The 19,063-nt window shown below is 39.8% G+C and overlaps 1 protein-coding gene across 4 annotated transcripts in view; it reads left to right on the top strand.

Moving 5' to 3' along the window:
• DPH6 (diphthamine biosynthesis 6) overlaps window positions 1-19,063 on the top strand; it is a 379,645-nt gene that overhangs the window by 155,843 nt on the left and 204,739 nt on the right. For all 4 annotated transcript variants that reach the window (XR_012645934.1, XM_074996924.1, XM_074996925.1 and 1 more), the window contains exons 9-11: window positions 11,007-11,157; window positions 14,736-14,867; window positions 18,261-18,390. Coding sequence is in view for 3 of the 4 variants with exons in the window: in XM_074996924.1 (XP_074853025.1) it covers window positions 11,007-11,157; window positions 14,736-14,867; window positions 18,261-18,390 (413 nt within the window). In the remaining variant the exon portion in view is untranslated. The remainder of the gene's footprint in view (window positions 1-11,006; window positions 11,158-14,735; window positions 14,868-18,260; window positions 18,391-19,063) is intronic.

Raw genomic sequence — 19,063 nt, 5'->3', positions numbered from 1 at the left:
TAAACTTTTTCATATTTAACTATGAAAACTGGGTGGAAATTTGTTTTAGATTGTTCCTGGGAGCACAATGAGCTGCTGTGCCTGAGGGAGAATAACATTTTATTTATTGTTCTTGTTTAATACATTACTGTGCAACTTCAGGATGTATTTTTGCATAGTAATTGTACAGCGTTTTCCCCACCCTCTTTTCTTTCATTACCAATGATAAAGAAAGAGCTAAAAAGATCATTTTCATAATGTTTTTATTAAAGGTTTATAGAAGTGTTGGTTGTCAATGGATCAAATAAGGTTTTCTTCCTTGGTTATTATAAACAGCTAAAAATAATGTTATTAATAGCACATTCATTTTGAGAGTCCATGGAGGCCTCATTACTTCATCATTAAAAACAAGGTCACCATTTGTGTTGTACATCACACAGAAATCTAGCTTCATCAATATTTTACCTCTCTGAAAAGAGCTTGGCTTCAGACAGCTAAAATGTGAAACAGCTTTTCACTTGTGCATCATTTGCTATGCTTGCTGTTGATACACACATCCTGTCACATGCATATAATGAATAAAATCTTGAACTCGCTGAAGCAGAAGGAAAGTTTTGTTGTTGACTTCAGTGGGACCAAGATTGTATTTTGCCTTGTCATTTGCCCATAGGAAATCAGATCCTTCTACAAATGACTGGTTTGAGTCTGACCTATGTTGGTAGTGAGCTAAAATTCTTACTAACTGTTCACTTATATGTGAAATACTCTGGTGGTGTTAATCAAGTTCCACGTGGACACATGTCCGTATTACAAAATATAATAGACAAATAGCACCAGTTGACATAAAGAAGCCAAGGACTGAATGCAAAATGAAGTTTGTTTTCACTTCTGGAAGTGGTCGTTCCAGACTATGGCTAAGGCAAATGGAGCATTGTGGGAAATCTTGTAGTGTTGTTGCCTGTGCTGTGCAAAGTTTATGGAAGCAGAGGATTTCAGTCTCCAGGACTGTCATGAAGGTCTTTTCACTAACACCCAAATTCACTTAGGAAAAATGGACCTTGAAAACTAAAGTTTTGTGCTATCTAGTTGAAGGAAAAATGCTGGTTCTATCTGTGTACCTGACACTCTGATGACCTTGGACAAATTGCTGAATCTTTCTGTATCCTATCTTACTAATCAGGAAAAAGGATATAGTGCTAAAAGGAACTAGCCTAGAGTGTTTTGGAATGCTGAAAGTATGATAAAATGTCTGGTTAAAGGGCAGTTACCTTTTTAAGTTATAGTGTCTCATGAATAACAAGGGACAGAAACGAATACCACATAGCACCGGAAAGACGAGAATTGCATCTTTTTAACGATCAAAAGTTTTTTTTCCTGCTCCTGGTGACTCACATAATCTGAAACTTTAAATCACATCCTTCTTGTAACAGCCTTCATTTTTCTCCTAATTTCATCAGCTGCCGTTTTAAGAACTGCTGATTTCATAAGCAATTCTTGTTTTCGTGTTCAAATGTGGAAAAAAAAATAGCCCAGTGACATTAAGATGAAACAGTGTTAGGCTTGAAGGAAGATAAAGGGCTGTAAGTTTACATACCTATGTTAGGATGCTGTGGCTCTAATGGCATGTGAAAATTGGCCCTACTTATTACCACAGTAGCATGGGCTTCGGATAGCCTCTCAGGCTGAGAATCACAGCTGAATTCCAAATATTAACTTTTTTGTGTACAGAAATATGAATGAAATGGATGAATAAAATAGGCAATATTCAAATTTTGAGACTAAAGTCATGACTTGTGCTGGTCCTAGATAAATGATTGTAAAGTTAATGGTTTATTCCCTTGGTCTCAATAGCGCCTACACTCACTGAGAGATTCATCCATCTGTACCCAGTAACACAATCTGTAGCACTCTCTATCCCTCTATCCTGGAATTGGAAGAAAGAATAGTGTTTTTTCCTTTCTGTAGCAAAGATGAAAGGTGGCTGATTGTTTATCAGCCTGTAATGGAAAGTGGTGGTATGTCTATTCTGTTTTTTGCTTGAAGGGTGCAAACTGACCTCTAATTCAGCTAGTCAACCTCTGTCAATTATGTACCTGCCCAAAGTTATAAGAAGCTCACTTAATTCTTTGTGAAATTTTTGAAATCCTTCAGTGGAAAGGTACTGTAGAAATACAAGCAAGTTCTAATAACCTCATGCCTCTGTAAAAGGGCTAGCAATTTTTTGTGGTGAATCAGTTTCAGGATGACTTTAAAATATTTGTAAATGCTAGAAAATGTCAATGTTGCCATGCTTTATGTATTAAGGAAGTGCAATCCTGCATGTTAGATTTGATTTAACTACAGCTAAAATAAACCATTTCTGTCTAGTTTCACAAAGCATGAAATTTTCTGCTAATCTCCATTTGATCATGCTTCATTTTTCAATGCTACTTTGAAAATGCTGAAAAAAGAGCTTTGCATTTATTTATACACTGCTTTAAAAACATCACCTAATCCATAAGACATCTTCAACTTGGATTCAAACGATCAGTGGCATATGCTGGGAAATGGGAAAGCAAGAAAATACAATTTATATCCATGCATGTTCTTATTTTCCATTTGACCCTCCATCTGGAGAATCTGCCACTTGTTAATCTCACATTCTTTCTCTCAGCATGCCTAGGTTTTCTCTTCACATCATACAAGCATAACTAACTCTCTCTCTAGGTAAGTTTCCCAAACCTTTCTTACAAATGAAATGGAAGTTCTTTTCAGTGTACACTCATTTATTTTAAGTGCTTAGAGAACAAGACCATGAGTCCATATGTTTGGGCAGGTTGTCAAAAATAGGGCAGCCAACCCAAACTGGTGGTGTGTTCTGTAATTAGCTTTTACCAAGCCAGTAACAAGAGTGAACTCCTGGATCTCTGTAGCAGATGTCTCAGACTGTCCCCATAGCTTCTCCAGACTTTATTGACACCCAAACAAACTGGATTTAGTGATAAATGGCCACTTAAAAATTTTACCACATTCAGATTTCTTCCAGTCTCAAGAAATCAATCACTTATGACCGGATTGATTGGTACTTTAGATCTTACACTAAAGAGAACATCTGTAGCTAATCCTGTAATAAGTTAGCTCAAAGTTCATTAACTAGGAGAAAGAAATAAGAGTTATTTACAGGTTAAAGCAGGCAAACAAATACAAATAAGTTACCCTCTAAATCCAAAGAATGGCAGACTTATAGAGCTCTGTCAATACAAAGGCAGACACAGGAGGCAACCCCTGGGAATCTCTGGCTTCAGTTCAGAGTCACTGGCTCTTCAGAGATCAAACAGCCAAAAAGATGGAAAATTTTTCTGTGGCTTTGTTTTATTTCCTTTGTTCAGCTTCCAAGCCCACAGGATGAGCATGTAGCATTTCCCAGGTGCAGTTAGGCCATTAACCAGTCCTTTCTGTTGCACTAATGCTTGATGGCCCTTGTGATTTTGATAGTTCTTCTGGATGGACTGCGGGGGAAGGGGAAGAGATGATTTCTGGGCCTGACTTCAAAAATTCAAAGCAAATATTGACAAAATTATAAAGTAAATCTTATATCTTTTCTTACAGTATTGAATGTAGATATTCCAAATGTGACTAATTCATGCAGCAGTTTACAAACATTGTGGAGTCTGAACAGTAAATACATTCTTCTGAGACTAATGCCTGCTTTGAGCAAAGATAACATGCAGGTGATCTGTCAGCTCTACTGCTAGGAAGTTGACAGTTCTTAGCTAGTGCCTGCAGCCTAGGTAAGAGCTGGCATCTGGTGTGCCAGCACACAGTATCTTCTCTACTTTGTTCCAAATTGCACTATTTCTCTAATAAAAGTAGTAGTTCGTTTTTCATCCTTTTATATCCATAAAGGTACTTTTATTAAATAAAAACTTGATCGTTTGGAATAACTTCTCTTATGTCTCTTTATAGTGCTTAAAAAGTCTGAAAGAAGCTGCACGTGTCCCCCATCAATATGTTTAACAAGGAATACGATCAAGTTAGAAAGCAGAAAATAAAGACGTTGTCATAGTCTTTCCTTACATTTTATGAAGTTGCGTATCTTGTTCTGCTCTGATTGTCTATTGAGTAGCAGAACTGGCATTTTTTAATTTTGGTAGCAACATGTTTTTGTACTTCTGTGATGGAGATTTTAAATTCTTCTTCAAATGTTTGCTCCTGTACATTCCAATATGAGTGTGTATGCCATATGCATGGTCATCAGAAGACTTTTCCCTAGTGGTACCCATCAGTTCAGCTGGGGTAGCCTGCTATGGCACTATAGCATTGCCCCCCTGCCCAGTTCCATCTTTCCACTGGTGACGGTTGTTGGAATGCCTGACTTCTGCTGCACAGTTGTTGGTTCTAGCATGAAGCAGGCTTTAGCCTTCTATATTGAATGTACTACACTGGTCCACTAGTCACTTCAGCTTTCGGTTGCCTTTGAGGACCATATGGAGGGCCTCCCGATCTTGTTACAGTGACTCTTGTCATGGATCACCACTTGTATCACATTGATCACCACTTGTTATGATTTGACCAAGAAGCAAGTCCCCCTATTCTGGCACACTCAATCAGGGTGCAGCTTTTCTGGATGCAGGTCCACCTTCTGCACATCTACTCAGCAATGTTTTGGCCCTAAGTGCACACCTCCACAGTGCACTACACCCTCAATTGGCAGGCAAGAAATGACATGGCATTTGACAGCACTGTACTTCAGTCCACACTGAGCTCACATCCGACTCCCTTTTCTGTGCAAACTGCTGATAAGTCACATACTGGAATGCAGAGGAGCAAGCACTAGAAGAATGAAAAACGGTTAAAAGCCATTGTAAATGTTCTTCAAGATGGGTTGCTCCTGTCCTCTACAGGACCTCCCCACACACACAGACACACAACTCCCCTCTTTCAATCTCCTCTTGCAAAAAGGAACTGAGTGGGGCTCAGTTCAGCATGGGTATAGGTGAGGATATAGCACAATGAGAGCTGTTACCACAGGGAGTGCCACAGGGGGTGCGACCGGTGATCCTTCAGGTTCTACTAGGGAAAATTCTCCCAATGATCGTGCACATGGTGTGGGGACACAAATATTGCATGATACCATGTTCCACTTACCATGACAAATACTAAAAGTCTGGTAGTTAGTTGTGTTCTTTCATATGATTCTACTGATGTGCATGGAGCTTTAGACATATAAGATAAGGTCCCTGCTTTCAAACTAAAACCCTCTCCCTAAGAAACATTCATGAATGTGCTTGACTTTGAAACACTTCATGCATGCACTCAACCACTGGAATGCCTTATCAAGGGTTGCAGTGGATTCATCATCCTTTGAAATTCTAAAATCAATTTGGATTTTTTTTTTGCTGTTATAATACAAACACGAATTTAATTCAGGTAAGTCCTATAGTCTGCATTATATAGGAGGTCAGACTAGCTATTCATGTCCATTTCCTCTGCCTTTGCAATGACCTGTCTCAGTATGACAACTTACTTGAATACAGTGAAGCGAATGCATAAGTGTTTGCAGGCTCGGAGACAAAAATTAGACTAGCATACCATAGTACCGTGGTTGGTTAGGAAAGGGGCAAGACACCGTAACCCATATTGCGTATGTGAAAGACTGTGAGAATCGTTTTGTGATAACAAAGGTCCTATACTATTTCATCTATTAGTTTTTTAAATGGACAGACACAGAAGTGAGTTGAAGTATGTCGGTCCCTCTATGGCAGTCTCTTTATCGTCTGTTTCAAGTTTCAACATCCTAAACAGATTAGTTTCTCTGTAGGCAGTAATGGCAGGCCAGTGTTTGTACTAGCTCTGAAAACAACAACTAAAGAGGATCTGGCAGCTCTGCCTATGCTGGCATTAAGCCCATAGATTAAGCTAGTGCCAGGTCCCACACCTAATGCTTCTGCTGGAGGCTGCACCTGTGCTGGTGCTGATACTCATTGATTTCCTGTATTGTTGGAGTAATCCAGGATTCTGTCTAGAAAAAGCATTGCCACTTATCCTAAACCTTGAAATCAACAAGACTGCATGACTGCTTGTGCAGGCCTTTGTGTATTTACGGTGACATCAGAGAGTTCCTACAGCTCAAGAGTAATTTCCAAAAGGAATGTCAAAGAACAGGTGTTCGTGTAATGTGTGGAGTTATATTCAGTATATCCATATGTATAAATAGATGTTGACAGGACTATAATAGGGACATGTGCGCACACACCCATAATATAACCTTATCAATATTAATAGATTTCAAAGAGAAAGACAATGGTCACTGTTATATAGGCTGTATGTGGCTTAAGTTTGGGATGTTTTTATTATTCACAAACAGCAGAGTCACAAGAGAATGCTGTGGCTGATCCTGAGCAAATGCTCCTATAACACCATGCCCTCTTGTACTATGTGTATGATGTGTATTTTACAGAAGGGGTGTTGAGATTTACTTAAAAGCATATGTTATAGAGAGTTGTTAAAATGCATTTGGTATTGTAATATTTATTTCCATTCCCTGGCAAAATGACTTAGTACCACAAATTCAACCATACAGATTTGGACGCTGAGGAAAATTGTAACAAACCCCACAGTCACCCAAAAGAGTTATTTACTATAAAGTAGTGACTTTAAAGAAGCTAGTTTGTGATCTACAAAAGCTAAAAACTGGGGCTGCAGCTACACATGCCCCTTCCAGGCAAGTTTCCTTCCGAGAGAGTCCCGTGGGCCGTGCATCTACACAGCTATTTTGCTTCTTCTGGACTCTGAATTGCATGGCCATGTGGTAATCAGGCATGGGAGATTTACATCTGCATCTCATTAGCATCTTCTGGGCTGCTCGGGGCATGATGAGATGCAGCCCAAGTGATTGTCATTGAAAAGGAGGAAATCATTCCATTCAAATCATTCCATTCTAAATTATATATTCATAGCTATGATGGCTTCTGAAACTTCTTATTGGTAGAGCATTGTGTTCTTTTTGAGCAGAAATTCAACATTTTAGAAGAAAAGGAAGGGAAAATATTGTGGCATGTTGGTTTGGGGACAGAGTCAAAAACAGCACCATGATACCAGCATTTGTATTTTGATGGTTATGCACATATATGGGGGTAGGAGGAAGGGGCACAACCAGACCATGAAGGTACTGTTCAGCACTGGCTAGTTTCATAGCAACACTGTTTTAGCCTGCATTCACTGTGGTTCTAATGCTAAATACTTGTTTACTGATATATACCATCTTAAATTAAACAAAAAACAACTTTAATGCAAAACTATTTTCACCCTGGCAGGAAAAGTAATAGGTGATAATGAAATATTCAAAGAGAAGGATGTTGGCATTCAAGAGGAATTTTTACAGAAAAATCCTAACAATAGGATGGATGCAGAAGGTCACTCATGAGGAATTATATGGAAAGATACAGCTGAAAGAGAACCCACTGCAGGTTATACAATGGAAGCTACAGCTATTCAGACATATCTGCAGAATGAACGATGAGTGAAAAATCAATACCCTGGTATTCAGCATAATGGGCGGTTTGAGTAGGAGAGACACACCCCACAGATAATGGGTGGATAATAAAGTAGATTTGTGTGGAGCTGTTCAACAGAAACTAAGTCACTCTGCACTGGACAGGGAAAGATGGAAGCAAGTGAGGGAGGCATTGGACACCAATGGGCACTGAGCCCATGGTTGTTGATATTGAAGTGGAAAAGTAATACCTTTATTTCTTGATTGTATTGCACAGTTTATAGACAATTATGAAAGAGGACAGCTCTTGGAACATCACTGCTTCCCTGTGGTTGCTCATGGAGACGTGATCTAGATTGAGAATTATTGACATATTGTCTGAAAACCCTACCTCTTTGTTTTCTAAATATATGCAACCCCATAGGTAACTGCAACAGAGAACTACCCACAGGAAGTGTAGAATTTGTTCAGTTAATGGGAAATTATATAGATGCTGTTAGATACTGGTATATTGTAATGTATGTAATATTTGGAGGGCATATGCTGTTTGTAGCATTCATCTTTCCACTATTATGTTACATTCAGTTGACTTGTTTTAATGTACAGTTGGCTCATGTAAAATGGACCATTGCCCTGACTTTCACACCTTCCTGGGCAGAATGCATAAAATGAAGTCCAATGAAAGAGCATCAGCTCCTCTTAGAGCATAGTTTTAGTGTTTGCAGTTCTAGCTAAATCTCCCCTGAGCCTTTTTAGAGGCAGCAGGCTAAGGGTCTTCTCCTAGGTAATGACCTTTTTGTAATTTAGCCTTTCCTGAGAATTTCCAAACATACTGCTTTCACTTAACTGGATTCTTTTACTCCCGCATGAAGTCGAACACTTATGTAAATGTCAATTTCTCAATGCAAAGACTTTTGACCCAAGTCACTTTGTGTGTTTGCAAGTGGGGAGGGAATGAACAATCTGCCCCATAATGTAAATAGAGCTGTCTTAATACTGGGATAAACTATATCATAAGTCTTTAGAGGAGCAGAGAAATACAAAATGGAGATTTTTTGGCTACTTACAATGGCGTACATATAAAAATGTGATTACTGATTTTTGGTGTATTTGTTTTTGGATGATAAACTTGAGACACCATGAAGAGGCTAGATGTCCAAAGGTGAGACATACAGAGGAACCAATTTTAGGTTAAACCAGGACCCTTAATTCTGGCATTTACAAGTTTTTGAGTGCTTCACTGTACATCATAAATTTGATTCTATATAGTTTGATGTATGTATTTCAATATATAGTGTGCAAGTTTGTTCGCATGCTTACAGGATGTTTTCACCAGGTTCTAATTCATTAAGACTGCAGAATTGTTCATATTGTTTTTTGTATTCCTTTTTTTATCTTGCTTTATTCTGCTTTATCCTCATTTTGTAGATTTAGTATGTAATAAAAATGCAATATTGTATATAGTTGCATAAGTTGCACACTGTAGGAAAAATCATTTAAAATTATGAACCATTGAGCAGCAAATGAATTAATAGCATATGGAGGGAAAGCTTGTAGGATATTCAAAGACTATGGGCTAAAATTCTACCTTGGCTCAGCAATGGAATATTTAGATTGTGAGGAGCAGTATTAGCCAAATCAAGTCTCCAGGAGTCACCATGCCATGAGAACAGGGTGTCTCAGGAGGGCTTGGTTAAAAACACAGCATACAATGGTCCTTATTGTTGCTCAAAAAATGAGAACCATGCACAATCTTTCTCTGCATCCAGTATCTGCTGTTGAACACAGAGTGCATGAAAGTGTGCCTAAGGGCCTGGTCATGACCCTAAACCAGCTAATTATGCCTCCGTGCATCTAAGGAGTGCTTTCAGATACGTTAGTTAGGGTGTCCTTCTCAGTGTTCAAGATAGTGCTGTTTATGCCAAGGAACGGGGGTAGGCACTTCACATTTTTTCTTTTCTTTCCATTTTTTCTTTGTTTTCCCTTCCTAGAGTACTGAGCAACACAAGAAAATTTTCCTTTAGGGAATGTCTACACTGCAGATAATAACCCATGCCTGTCCTTGGCCAATCAGGGTAAGGAGCCATTTAATTGTATTGCTATTCATTTGGGCTCAGGCTGGAGCACTACATTTGAACAGCCTCTAAGCCTGAGCTCCCTCAGCCTATGTCAGTTGGTACAGGCCAGTCATGGGTTTTTAATTGCAGTGTAGGCAAACCTTTAGTTTATACATTCTGGAAGATGCAGATCTCCATGGGTCTAATGTGTGCTGATGATATTTGTGGATTCACTCAATTAGTCCCATTAGCATTTTAAGAATACATTAATTTTTGAGGTCTACCAGTCAACGGGTAGAACAGTAACAGAGTGAAAGCCGTGCTAGTTTATATACTATGAAAACAAAACAACAGTCCAGTATCACTTTAAAGACTAACAAAATAATTTATTAGGTGATGAGCTTTCGTGGGACAGATTTGCTCTCCTTGATACTATTTTTCTGATTTGTCAACCTTGATTACTATTTTTGGTTCTCTGTGCCTTAAATATTGAGTCTGTTCTGGTATGGCTATGATCTGAAGAAGTGGGTCTGTCCCACGAAAGCTCATAACCTAGTAAATTATTTTGTTTATCTAGAACAGGAATGCTAAATATGGTTTGTTTGTTTTTTTAATTTTTCCATTATACTTTTCTAGACTTCAGTGCCCAAATACTGTATGTCAGCAATAACTATTGAATTCTATCTTTCATACAAATTTTCTTTTGCTTTTGAATAATGCCTATAGATGGTATGACCTGAGGAGTTATATGTCTGTCACCCTGATGCCAAACCTGGGCAAGCTGTTGAAGTAGCCAAGATAGCACTCGATTAATAAAGGATTAAAAGAGGTTCTCATCAGTCTAGTGGAGAGGAGTGTAACACAATCCAGTATCTGGAAGTTGAAGATAGTCAGATTCAAACCAGAAATAAGGCATATGTTTTAAAGTATGTGAGTGATTATCCACTGGAATAATTTAACAAGGGTTCTGGTGGATTCTCCATCATTAGCAATTATTAAATTGATATTTTCTTCTAAAATATATGTGTAAGGAATTATTTTGGAAAAGATCGGTGGCCTGTGCAGGAGATCAGATTACATGTTTCTATTATTCCTCTTGATTTTGGACTATCTGAATCCCTCATATCTCATAAAATGTATCTGTGTTGTATAATGGTGTTACAGCTTTTATTTCTTACAATATTGTCTTTATCTCTGTTACCTTGAATATCATCAGTCCTTACATTTGCTTTTTTACATTGCTAAATCTGTGTTATGATTCCATGAGTCACACCAGTAATATCATATTTTATTGTGCTATTTTGTGGTCCATATAATAACAAATCCTGTTGCGTTTCCTCCATTATTTGTCCTAAGCTTAAATTTCCTTTTAGCTCTAATATTCCTTGTTATAAAAACCATAATGTTGGGGTTTTTTTAGGATCAGAACCATGACAGTTTACCACAGTCTAGCACCATATTTACTTGCTTGTGTCAGAATATTTTTTTTCCATCAGGTGGAATCCTCAGACAATTTTATGATCAGGAGCTGTTGTTGTGAGATAAACTGCAATGAAAATAGTATGCCAGTTGCGTCTGAGGAAGATGGACCACAGAAAACCTTTCCTATCATCTGGAAATCATTGGAACATAATTCTCTGCAACACAGTGAGTTTTGCATACCTGCCTGTCTCGCTGTCATTATGAGAGGGTGTCATATTTATTTCATATAGTCTCATGGAACATAATGTTAAATGTGTTTTAAAAAGTCCTTTTGGGTGAGTGTGGTCTGGTTGATGTGTGTCTAGGGTAAGGAGAAACTTTTCTTTCTGCACAGGAAGATCATCTTGGGTGATCACTCAGCATTTATACTTAAATATTTGAAATTAATTCCAGGACTGCTGCTGCTTCTTGAAAGGATGTCACTGTCAATTTTTATATGAGAAAAAAATACCAAGTTTTCACAACACTGCCTCTGTCCATGTAATTTAATCTGCTTTTTTATTTTAAACTTCAGTTAATTGTATGGAAGAAAAGGTTGCGATGACTTAAAAAGGTGACATTCTCTCTGCCGATTCCCAACATCTTTTAAAAACATGTAATAACAGCCTGCTTTGCTGGCTGGGCCAGGTGCACCCGCCTCCATCAGCAGCCATCGGGCCAGCTCAAGGCACTTAGCTGGCGACAGGTCCACCACGTTTCGAGCAGCGGCTAGAGGGGTGGCTGCTGCGGGAGGGGCTGGTGAGGGGCAGGAGGCTGGGCGAGGCGGGCAGCCAAGGCCTGGAGCACGGCATCCATGCTGTCGGCCAGCCTCACGTACGCGTCCTGCTCCATCGCCAGCCATTCCTGCAACACTCCGGTCAGCTCCCACACAACTGCACAGTTGGCGGCCACCTCCTCATCCCTCCACCGCCATCTCCGAGGGGCCCACCCAAGGCCATGGGGGGATGTGGGCTGGGGCAATGGGGCGGCCTCACAGCCTTCCGCAACCGCGGCCTGCTCAGGTCTACAGGGTTGGCCAGCTGGCAAGGGACCTGTGGAGACAGGAGGGGAAAGGGGGACAGACTGTGATGTGCTGTCTCCTGACCCCGGGGGGGGCTACATCTCCCACTCCCTTGCCCCCTGCACCACCTCCCTGCTGCCCGATGGCCCATGAGTCCTGGATGCCCAGGGGTTTCCGCTTGGCAAGGATCAGCCCGTGCTCCCCCCATCCCCCATTCTCAGGTGTGTGGGCTGTGGGGCTATTCTGGGAGGGGCCCCATCCCCATCCCTTGCGATGTCCCACTCGCCCTGAACATACTCGCTCCTGGGGCTGGGGCGAGGCCCGGCTGGATGGTGTCTGGCTTAGTGTTCCGGAGGGGAGGGTGATGACGAGGGTCCCATCACTGGAGCCCCCGTTGTCGCCCTCGGTCTTGGTGGGCCGGTCTCCATGCGGGGGACTGGTGGTGCTGGAGGGGCCTGCCTCCTCGCTGCTGTCTGCAGGGGGGAACGGTGTTGTCCACCACATGCTCCAGGCTGGCCACCTCCCTCAGCCCCAGGAGCCTGTGCAGCTCCTGGTAGTGGGGGCAATGCACTGGCTGTGCCCCCAACCAGTTGGCAGCGTCCCGGGCCTTGATATATGCCTGGCTCAGCTCCTTGATTTTGATTCGGATGCTGCTACTAGGGCGGTCTGGGTGTCCTTGAGCGGCAAGACTGCTGGCCAGCTGGTCGAATGCCTCGGCATTGCACTAGTGGGTGCCAGTTTGCCAAAGGACCTCTTCCTCCTCCTCACACAGAGCGAGGAGGTCCTTCAGCTCCGGCTCTATCCAGGGGAGTCCCCTCCTTCTGTGGCCCTTGCCTGGGCCCTGCGAGTCCTCAGACTCCTCCTCTGGAGCTCCCAGAGGGGGAGGGGGATCCTGCTGTGCCACCATGGTGGGTAGGGGCTGCGGAGGCTGGCAGGTGCTTTGGGCAGGGGTAGTCCAAGGCAGAGCTCATGCTGCCCCTGCCTGTGGCACACTCTCAGCTTCCTGCCTGGGGTTGCCAGGGAGCTGCTTCCTTTAAGGCAGCCAGCAGGGACCATAGAGCCCTGCCTGGCCTAGACAGACTGTCTCCGTCCTCCGGGGGTGGGGGACCCTCCTTGAAGGACTCCTTACTTCGAAGTAAGGAGTGCAGAGCATCTACACACATTAACTTCAAAGTTAAACTTTGAAGTAAGCCCCTACTCCATTCCCGGGAATGGAGTATTGACTTCGAAGTTAGCCTCCCTTACTTCGAAGTTAACTTTGAAGTAAGGGAAAGTGCGTGTAGACGCTGTGCAGTCTACTTTGAAGTTGCCCCTTACTTCGAAGTTAACTTCCAAGTTATTTTGTAGTGTAGACGCACCCTTAAATCTGGATCTGCTTGACCTGGAGGCATGGGTGAATTCACAGATGCAATTGTTTAATGGGCAGTTGAACTCCTCCTCAGTGACGTGTCCATGCCTCCTAGCATTTGAACTGCAGTATTCTGAATCTTATTTGTCTGAATCACAGGCACTTCCTGCAAACACTGACTTCTGCAAGGAGCTGCATTCGCTTGAACAAAAGCAGTGCTACTATATTCAGAGTCCTGTATGAAAGCAAAATTTGCATCTGCATTTGAGCCGTGATCTGCCAGTATGGTTCATGGATATAGATATCTGCAGAGCAGGGCTTTCACACAAGAGATTTAAGTGAATTCCTATCCCGATTAACATCAGTGGGAAAACTCCCATTGACTCTGGGGTGGGACTGGGGGATGAAGGGTCTGACAAGCAGGACGCCCTAGGGTGGGAGGACAACCCCTTCTGTCTTCTCACTACAGCAGTATTGAGCCCAGGTGAGAAGTGCCTATCCATGGCTACTCCACTGGGCACAACTGCGGGAGGGGTGCATGCCACTGGCTGGGGGACAGACACGCAGGGAGACTCTCTGAGATATATAATAGATAGCTGTCCCTTTCTCCACTCCTGAGGGCTCAGTGGGATAGTATCTCTCCCAGTCCCTATCTCTGACCTCTTGCTGTCCTTCTGTTGTCATCCGGCATTATAACTGTCCCTCCTATCAGATCCCACCCTTTCCATTTTGTCAGAAACAGTAGAATTCCAGGCACATCCCATTTCCTTGGCACAACCAAACCCTTACCTTGCTTTAAATTATGACAAGGGGAAGCTACATACCAAAATTTGGTGATCCTAGCTCTTACTGTTAAGGAGGGGTTCTTGAATAAACTGATTCACAGACTTAAAGAGGTGCACATTTCTACAATATATAATAGGATTTTCAAAGGTACCGCAGTCACATTTTCAAATTGCCCATGTAACTTCTGAGTGCCTAGGAGCCTACATTTTCCAAGATATTTGGGTATAGAAGTGTTGGCTAAAGGCCTTATGGGAATTTGAAAAGGGCCTTCACAAGTTTGGCACCTAACTCCCATTGATTAGGCAGCGTAACTGCAAGATGTACAAATAATACTGATGCTAAAGCCGTTTATAAGAAATTAGTATATTGTGGGAAAAGTCCTTGTCGGATGCCATTTGGGATCATTGACAACTGTGCATTTACCTTTGTTATATTGTGTTATATCTTACTGTCTAAATGATTTTTGAAAATGATCTAATAATCTGTAATTTTGCTCTAAAATTTTTTTTCCTGAGCATCAAAAGCACAATTTAAAAGATTTTCTGTGATAAATCTTAAACTGGTGTCTGCTGTCCTTGTAATCAGATTGATTTTCTTTTATTTGTTTAGGTAAGCCATTAGAATGTTCTGGAAAATCCTTAAGTGGTTACCAGTGGGTTTCAGGCATCACTGCCCGCTTCCTTCAAATAGAAGGAAGAAGTGTTCAAGATGCAGCTGAGGAGGCCTTTTCTTCCCTGAAAGGTACATTATTACTCTGGCCCATTATTTATCATTAAAAGGATTGTATTTTTACATATGGTGCAAAGTAAAGAGGAGATTTGTTTTTTAGATTTCAATTACCTAAATTTTGTGATTAAAAACATACCATCTCAGACTGCCTTGGGCAAGCATCATGGTATGAAGATTGCTAACTTTAATATTTAATATGTAGCAAAGTGCACAGAGTTTGAAGATTCTAAAAACAAAGATAAGGGATAAAATCAGTATGTTAGAATTATTTCCAAAATATTCTTAACAGCTTTGTGGAAGACAACGCTAGCCTTTTATATAATGGAATGTATGTAGTATATGTGTCTTTCTTTTTCTAGATACAATGTATTCTGTCTATGTATGTTGTAGATACCAGCTGTTAGTTAAAGTGCTTTTGTTAACACAATAATTTTAAATTAAGTTTTCCAAAAAGCTGTTGGTCTTGTACATTTTCGCATCTAGGATTAGGTCAGTAGCAGTAAATCTCATTTATATACTTAATGCAAAGAGAAAAATCGCTGCCTTGGGAATTGTGGAAGCCAGATTCCTTGCTATCACACTCTTACAACATATTGACATATAAAACAAAATGTTCCCATTTTGTTTTGCAGTCTTTTTGCATGTTAAACTTTAAAGAAAGAATGTTTATGCAGGCTTCATTTTCATTCATAAAATTGAATATCATTCTTAGTGACTGCTTGGGTAGGCTTGTATTCTTGTTCACGAATTTTTGTGATATATTAGCCTATAAAATCTTTACATTTGGTGTGTGCAGCTGAATTCATGACTGAATATAGGATGATAAAGAAACTTTAGCATTTTTAGAAAGCAAAAAAAAGTCATGCTTTCTAGATGGTCTAAAAAGCTGGTTTTCAGGCTGTTCAAAAACAAGCAAAGAGGGTGCAATTAAACTGGCAGTTAAAGGCGCTAGTGTTTCACGTAAATCTTTTGGGCATAATCTGTAAATTGAAGCAAAGGGCTCTTTAACATTTTCCTTGGTTCTCATTTTATTTGTATGGATATTTGCCAATCCAAGCATTACATATTTTTACCTTACCATCCATCAGAAATTAAAAAAAAACAACAATATTTATTGTGTCACTGACTCGTCGAGTAGCTTATTGCTTTCAGCATATTCCTGTATTTACTGTATTAGCTGTATTGTTTTCCATTTCTGGCAAAATAGTAGTTTTTTGATCCTTGGTACTAAATGTCAAATCTCATGTTTCCTGTGGGGATTTTTGCCTTTTTCTGTGGAGGGTGGGGAAAGCTGAGTGAATTATGACCCTGTCATCTGAAGAAACCGCAATATGTTTCTTTGCCAAATTTTTCTGAGGGCTAAAATAATCATCTGCAGGTATGCATGCACCTTTTCCTGAACTCTTACTAGCAGTGCACTCAAGACTTCTGCCTGTTCTCTATCATGCTGGGAAAATGGAGACTACACAAGTCCTTTTAACTTATTCCTTGTATGTTTAATTGATTTAATCGCTTCTAAAGAAGATGAGTTTTGCCAGAAAGATTTGGAATGGAAATTTTCTAGTATTTTTCATGAAAGATACGATTCTCCTAGCCCATACAATCAAAACCAGAAGAGGGAGTCTAATACTGTATTTTTCCATGTATTTATTTTTTCAAGATATATTTTTATTCAGACTTCTTTTTTTTTTCTTCTGTACAATTTTTGGAAGAAGACAAAACTTACACTACAAAGTGTTATCTGTGGAGGACCAGTTCTTGAGTTGTTATAAACTGCCATTTTTCCATAGGTATCCATGTTTTAGCTCAAAGTTGGGTGTATTACACTGTATGGACAATACTAATGTTATCTCTTACGCATTTTCAGAGTAAGGACCATATTCAGGCCATCTATTAGTAAATAAATGTATGCAGTGTGGTTGTTGTGTTGTGTTGTATATGTATATGTAGGTTGGTTGTATACGCAGTGTTGTGTTGTGTTGTGTTGGTCCCAGGACACTAGAGAGACAAGATGGATGAGTTAATATCTTTTATCAGACCAACTTCAGTTATTGAGACAGACAAGCTTTCAAGCTGTTCTTCAGAAGCTTGAAAGCTTCTCTCTCACACAAACAGAAGCTAGTCTAATAAAAAATATTGTTACCCACCTTGTCTCTCATAAATAAATAACATTCTGGTCAATAGTATTATCATTTCAAAGGCATTTCTATCTTAATGACACTTAAGTCATACCTGAGGAAAATCTTACAGACCCTGAGATGGCAGCTAACAGCCCAAAACTCAGTTAAAATGCTATATACTACTTTAAGCGACTGGATGTCAGGTTTGTAGATGAGTCAAGAAAATGGTGTGTGGATGCGTAGGTGGACAGTGGTAGTTAGGAACTTCACCAACTATGCCTTTCTACCAGACACAGTCTTTCAAGTGGCCAGCAGTGTCTTGGCTCCATTTAGGGAGACATATTCCATCTCCCCACTCTTTCCCAAACAGATACATAGTTCCTGTGGCAGGTCAGAGCAGGATTTCACCTTTACAGTCTTTTTTTTTGGTAACAATTACGAACATTAAAAATAAATTTCCTGTCCTTTCTGCTTGGTTAAGTACAGTTATACATCAAGCAAATTAGTTTTTTCAGTTTAGCCCATTATTTCCTTCCAAAAATATGTTTCAGATCATATACATTACATACACATACACATCACTTTCATGAAGGGAGGCTTGTGTAGCAGTTAACTTATGTCACATGGGACTCTCTTATTGTGTATGTTCTACAGTCTTTCATACATTTCAGTGAGAGCTTTTTTAATTTAGCTCATGTAGTTTGTAAGACTTAAATGCAGAATATGAGGACCATGCAATAATAGTGTCCCTGAAATTTTGATAAACCACTCAAAATGGAAGTGTGTTCTAAATTCCATCCTGTTTACTCCCTTCACTTTATTCTTCTTCCTCTATACAGACAGCTCTGGCTGAGTTGATTTTCTTGCCCATACCTCTTTATCCTTACCCCAGTAAACCAATTCCCTAATACTAAATATGTTTTTGTTTTCATCGCCCCGCTGTATATTACCTCTAGCTCTGTCAGACTCTCCAGCCATTTCCACCTCTTATTAGGATACAGTGTATTTTGTTAAGGCAAGTATAAGTTCAGGTTTTAAGAACTTTCAGTTATATTTTATCTTCAAATTATTAGATAGAATTAACACAAAAAGCACTTAATAAAATATTAGGCTATGCCATCAAAGATTACTGTATGGGAAAAGTAATATATTACTAAAGCACTCAGTCATGTTAACTAAGTGTTAGGTTATTATGTTTTATTTTCTTGGAAAAACGTAAGATGTCTTGGCTGTCTTTCTATGCACATTTAAAATCTTTAACAGCTATCTTATTTTTTTCTGTCAGCTAATATGAGTACAAAAGGATTGGAATTGAAAGATATTATTTTGGTTCATCTGTATATGAAGAACATGAAAGATTTTGCTGTTATAAATTCAGCTTATATGACAGAGTTTGATATATGTCCACCGGCAAGGTAGGATCAGACTATTGCTATGGTATATTTATGATACACTGTAATATACTGTATTACTACTACTATATTTATGAAGCTTTTGTACATATTTTTGTGTCTCACATTCAGAAGTAGGTTTTTGTCCACCTTTTTGTAGAAAGCATGCTGTTTTTACATCGTATAATTTCTTTCCCTTCCTTCAACAGTTGTTATTAATATAGCATAAGCATATCTGTTGCTTAATTAAAAGCATGTATGTGGTGAGGAAGTGCTGTCAATGTTTTGAGTATTCTGAGCCTGACTCCTTTTTTTGGCAAAGACAAAGCATATCCTTTTTAGTATATGTTTAGTATCTATCAGCCTAGGCCTCCAAACTTGCTGTCAAAACCATGTGTATTTGAGTGAACAACCAAATGTCTAGAACTGCAAGATTACCCACAGTTCCAATTCAGTACTGCTCCTGACTTCCAGTTTATGTAGTAGCTTTTTGTCGAAAACTGGACTCATATAGTAAATGCATAAACCACTGAAAAACTTAACTCTAGTTTTAGAAAGTTAAATGTCAAATCTAGCATCTTCTATTTACAGATTAAAAACAATTGTCTTTTTGTTTTGGATTGTTTTATTGTTGGAAGAGTTCATGGGGTGGAGAAGAAGTAGATGTGATATATCTCAACTTCAGCAAGGCTTTTGA

Source organism: Carettochelys insculpta, chromosome 6 (genome assembly GCF_033958435.1).
Source record: "Carettochelys insculpta isolate YL-2023 chromosome 6, ASM3395843v1, whole genome shotgun sequence".
Taxonomy (NCBI): domain Eukaryota; kingdom Metazoa; phylum Chordata; order Testudines; family Carettochelyidae; genus Carettochelys; species Carettochelys insculpta.
Note: the sequence above shows the minus strand (reverse complement) of the source record. Positions and strands in the feature narration are given on the sequence as shown.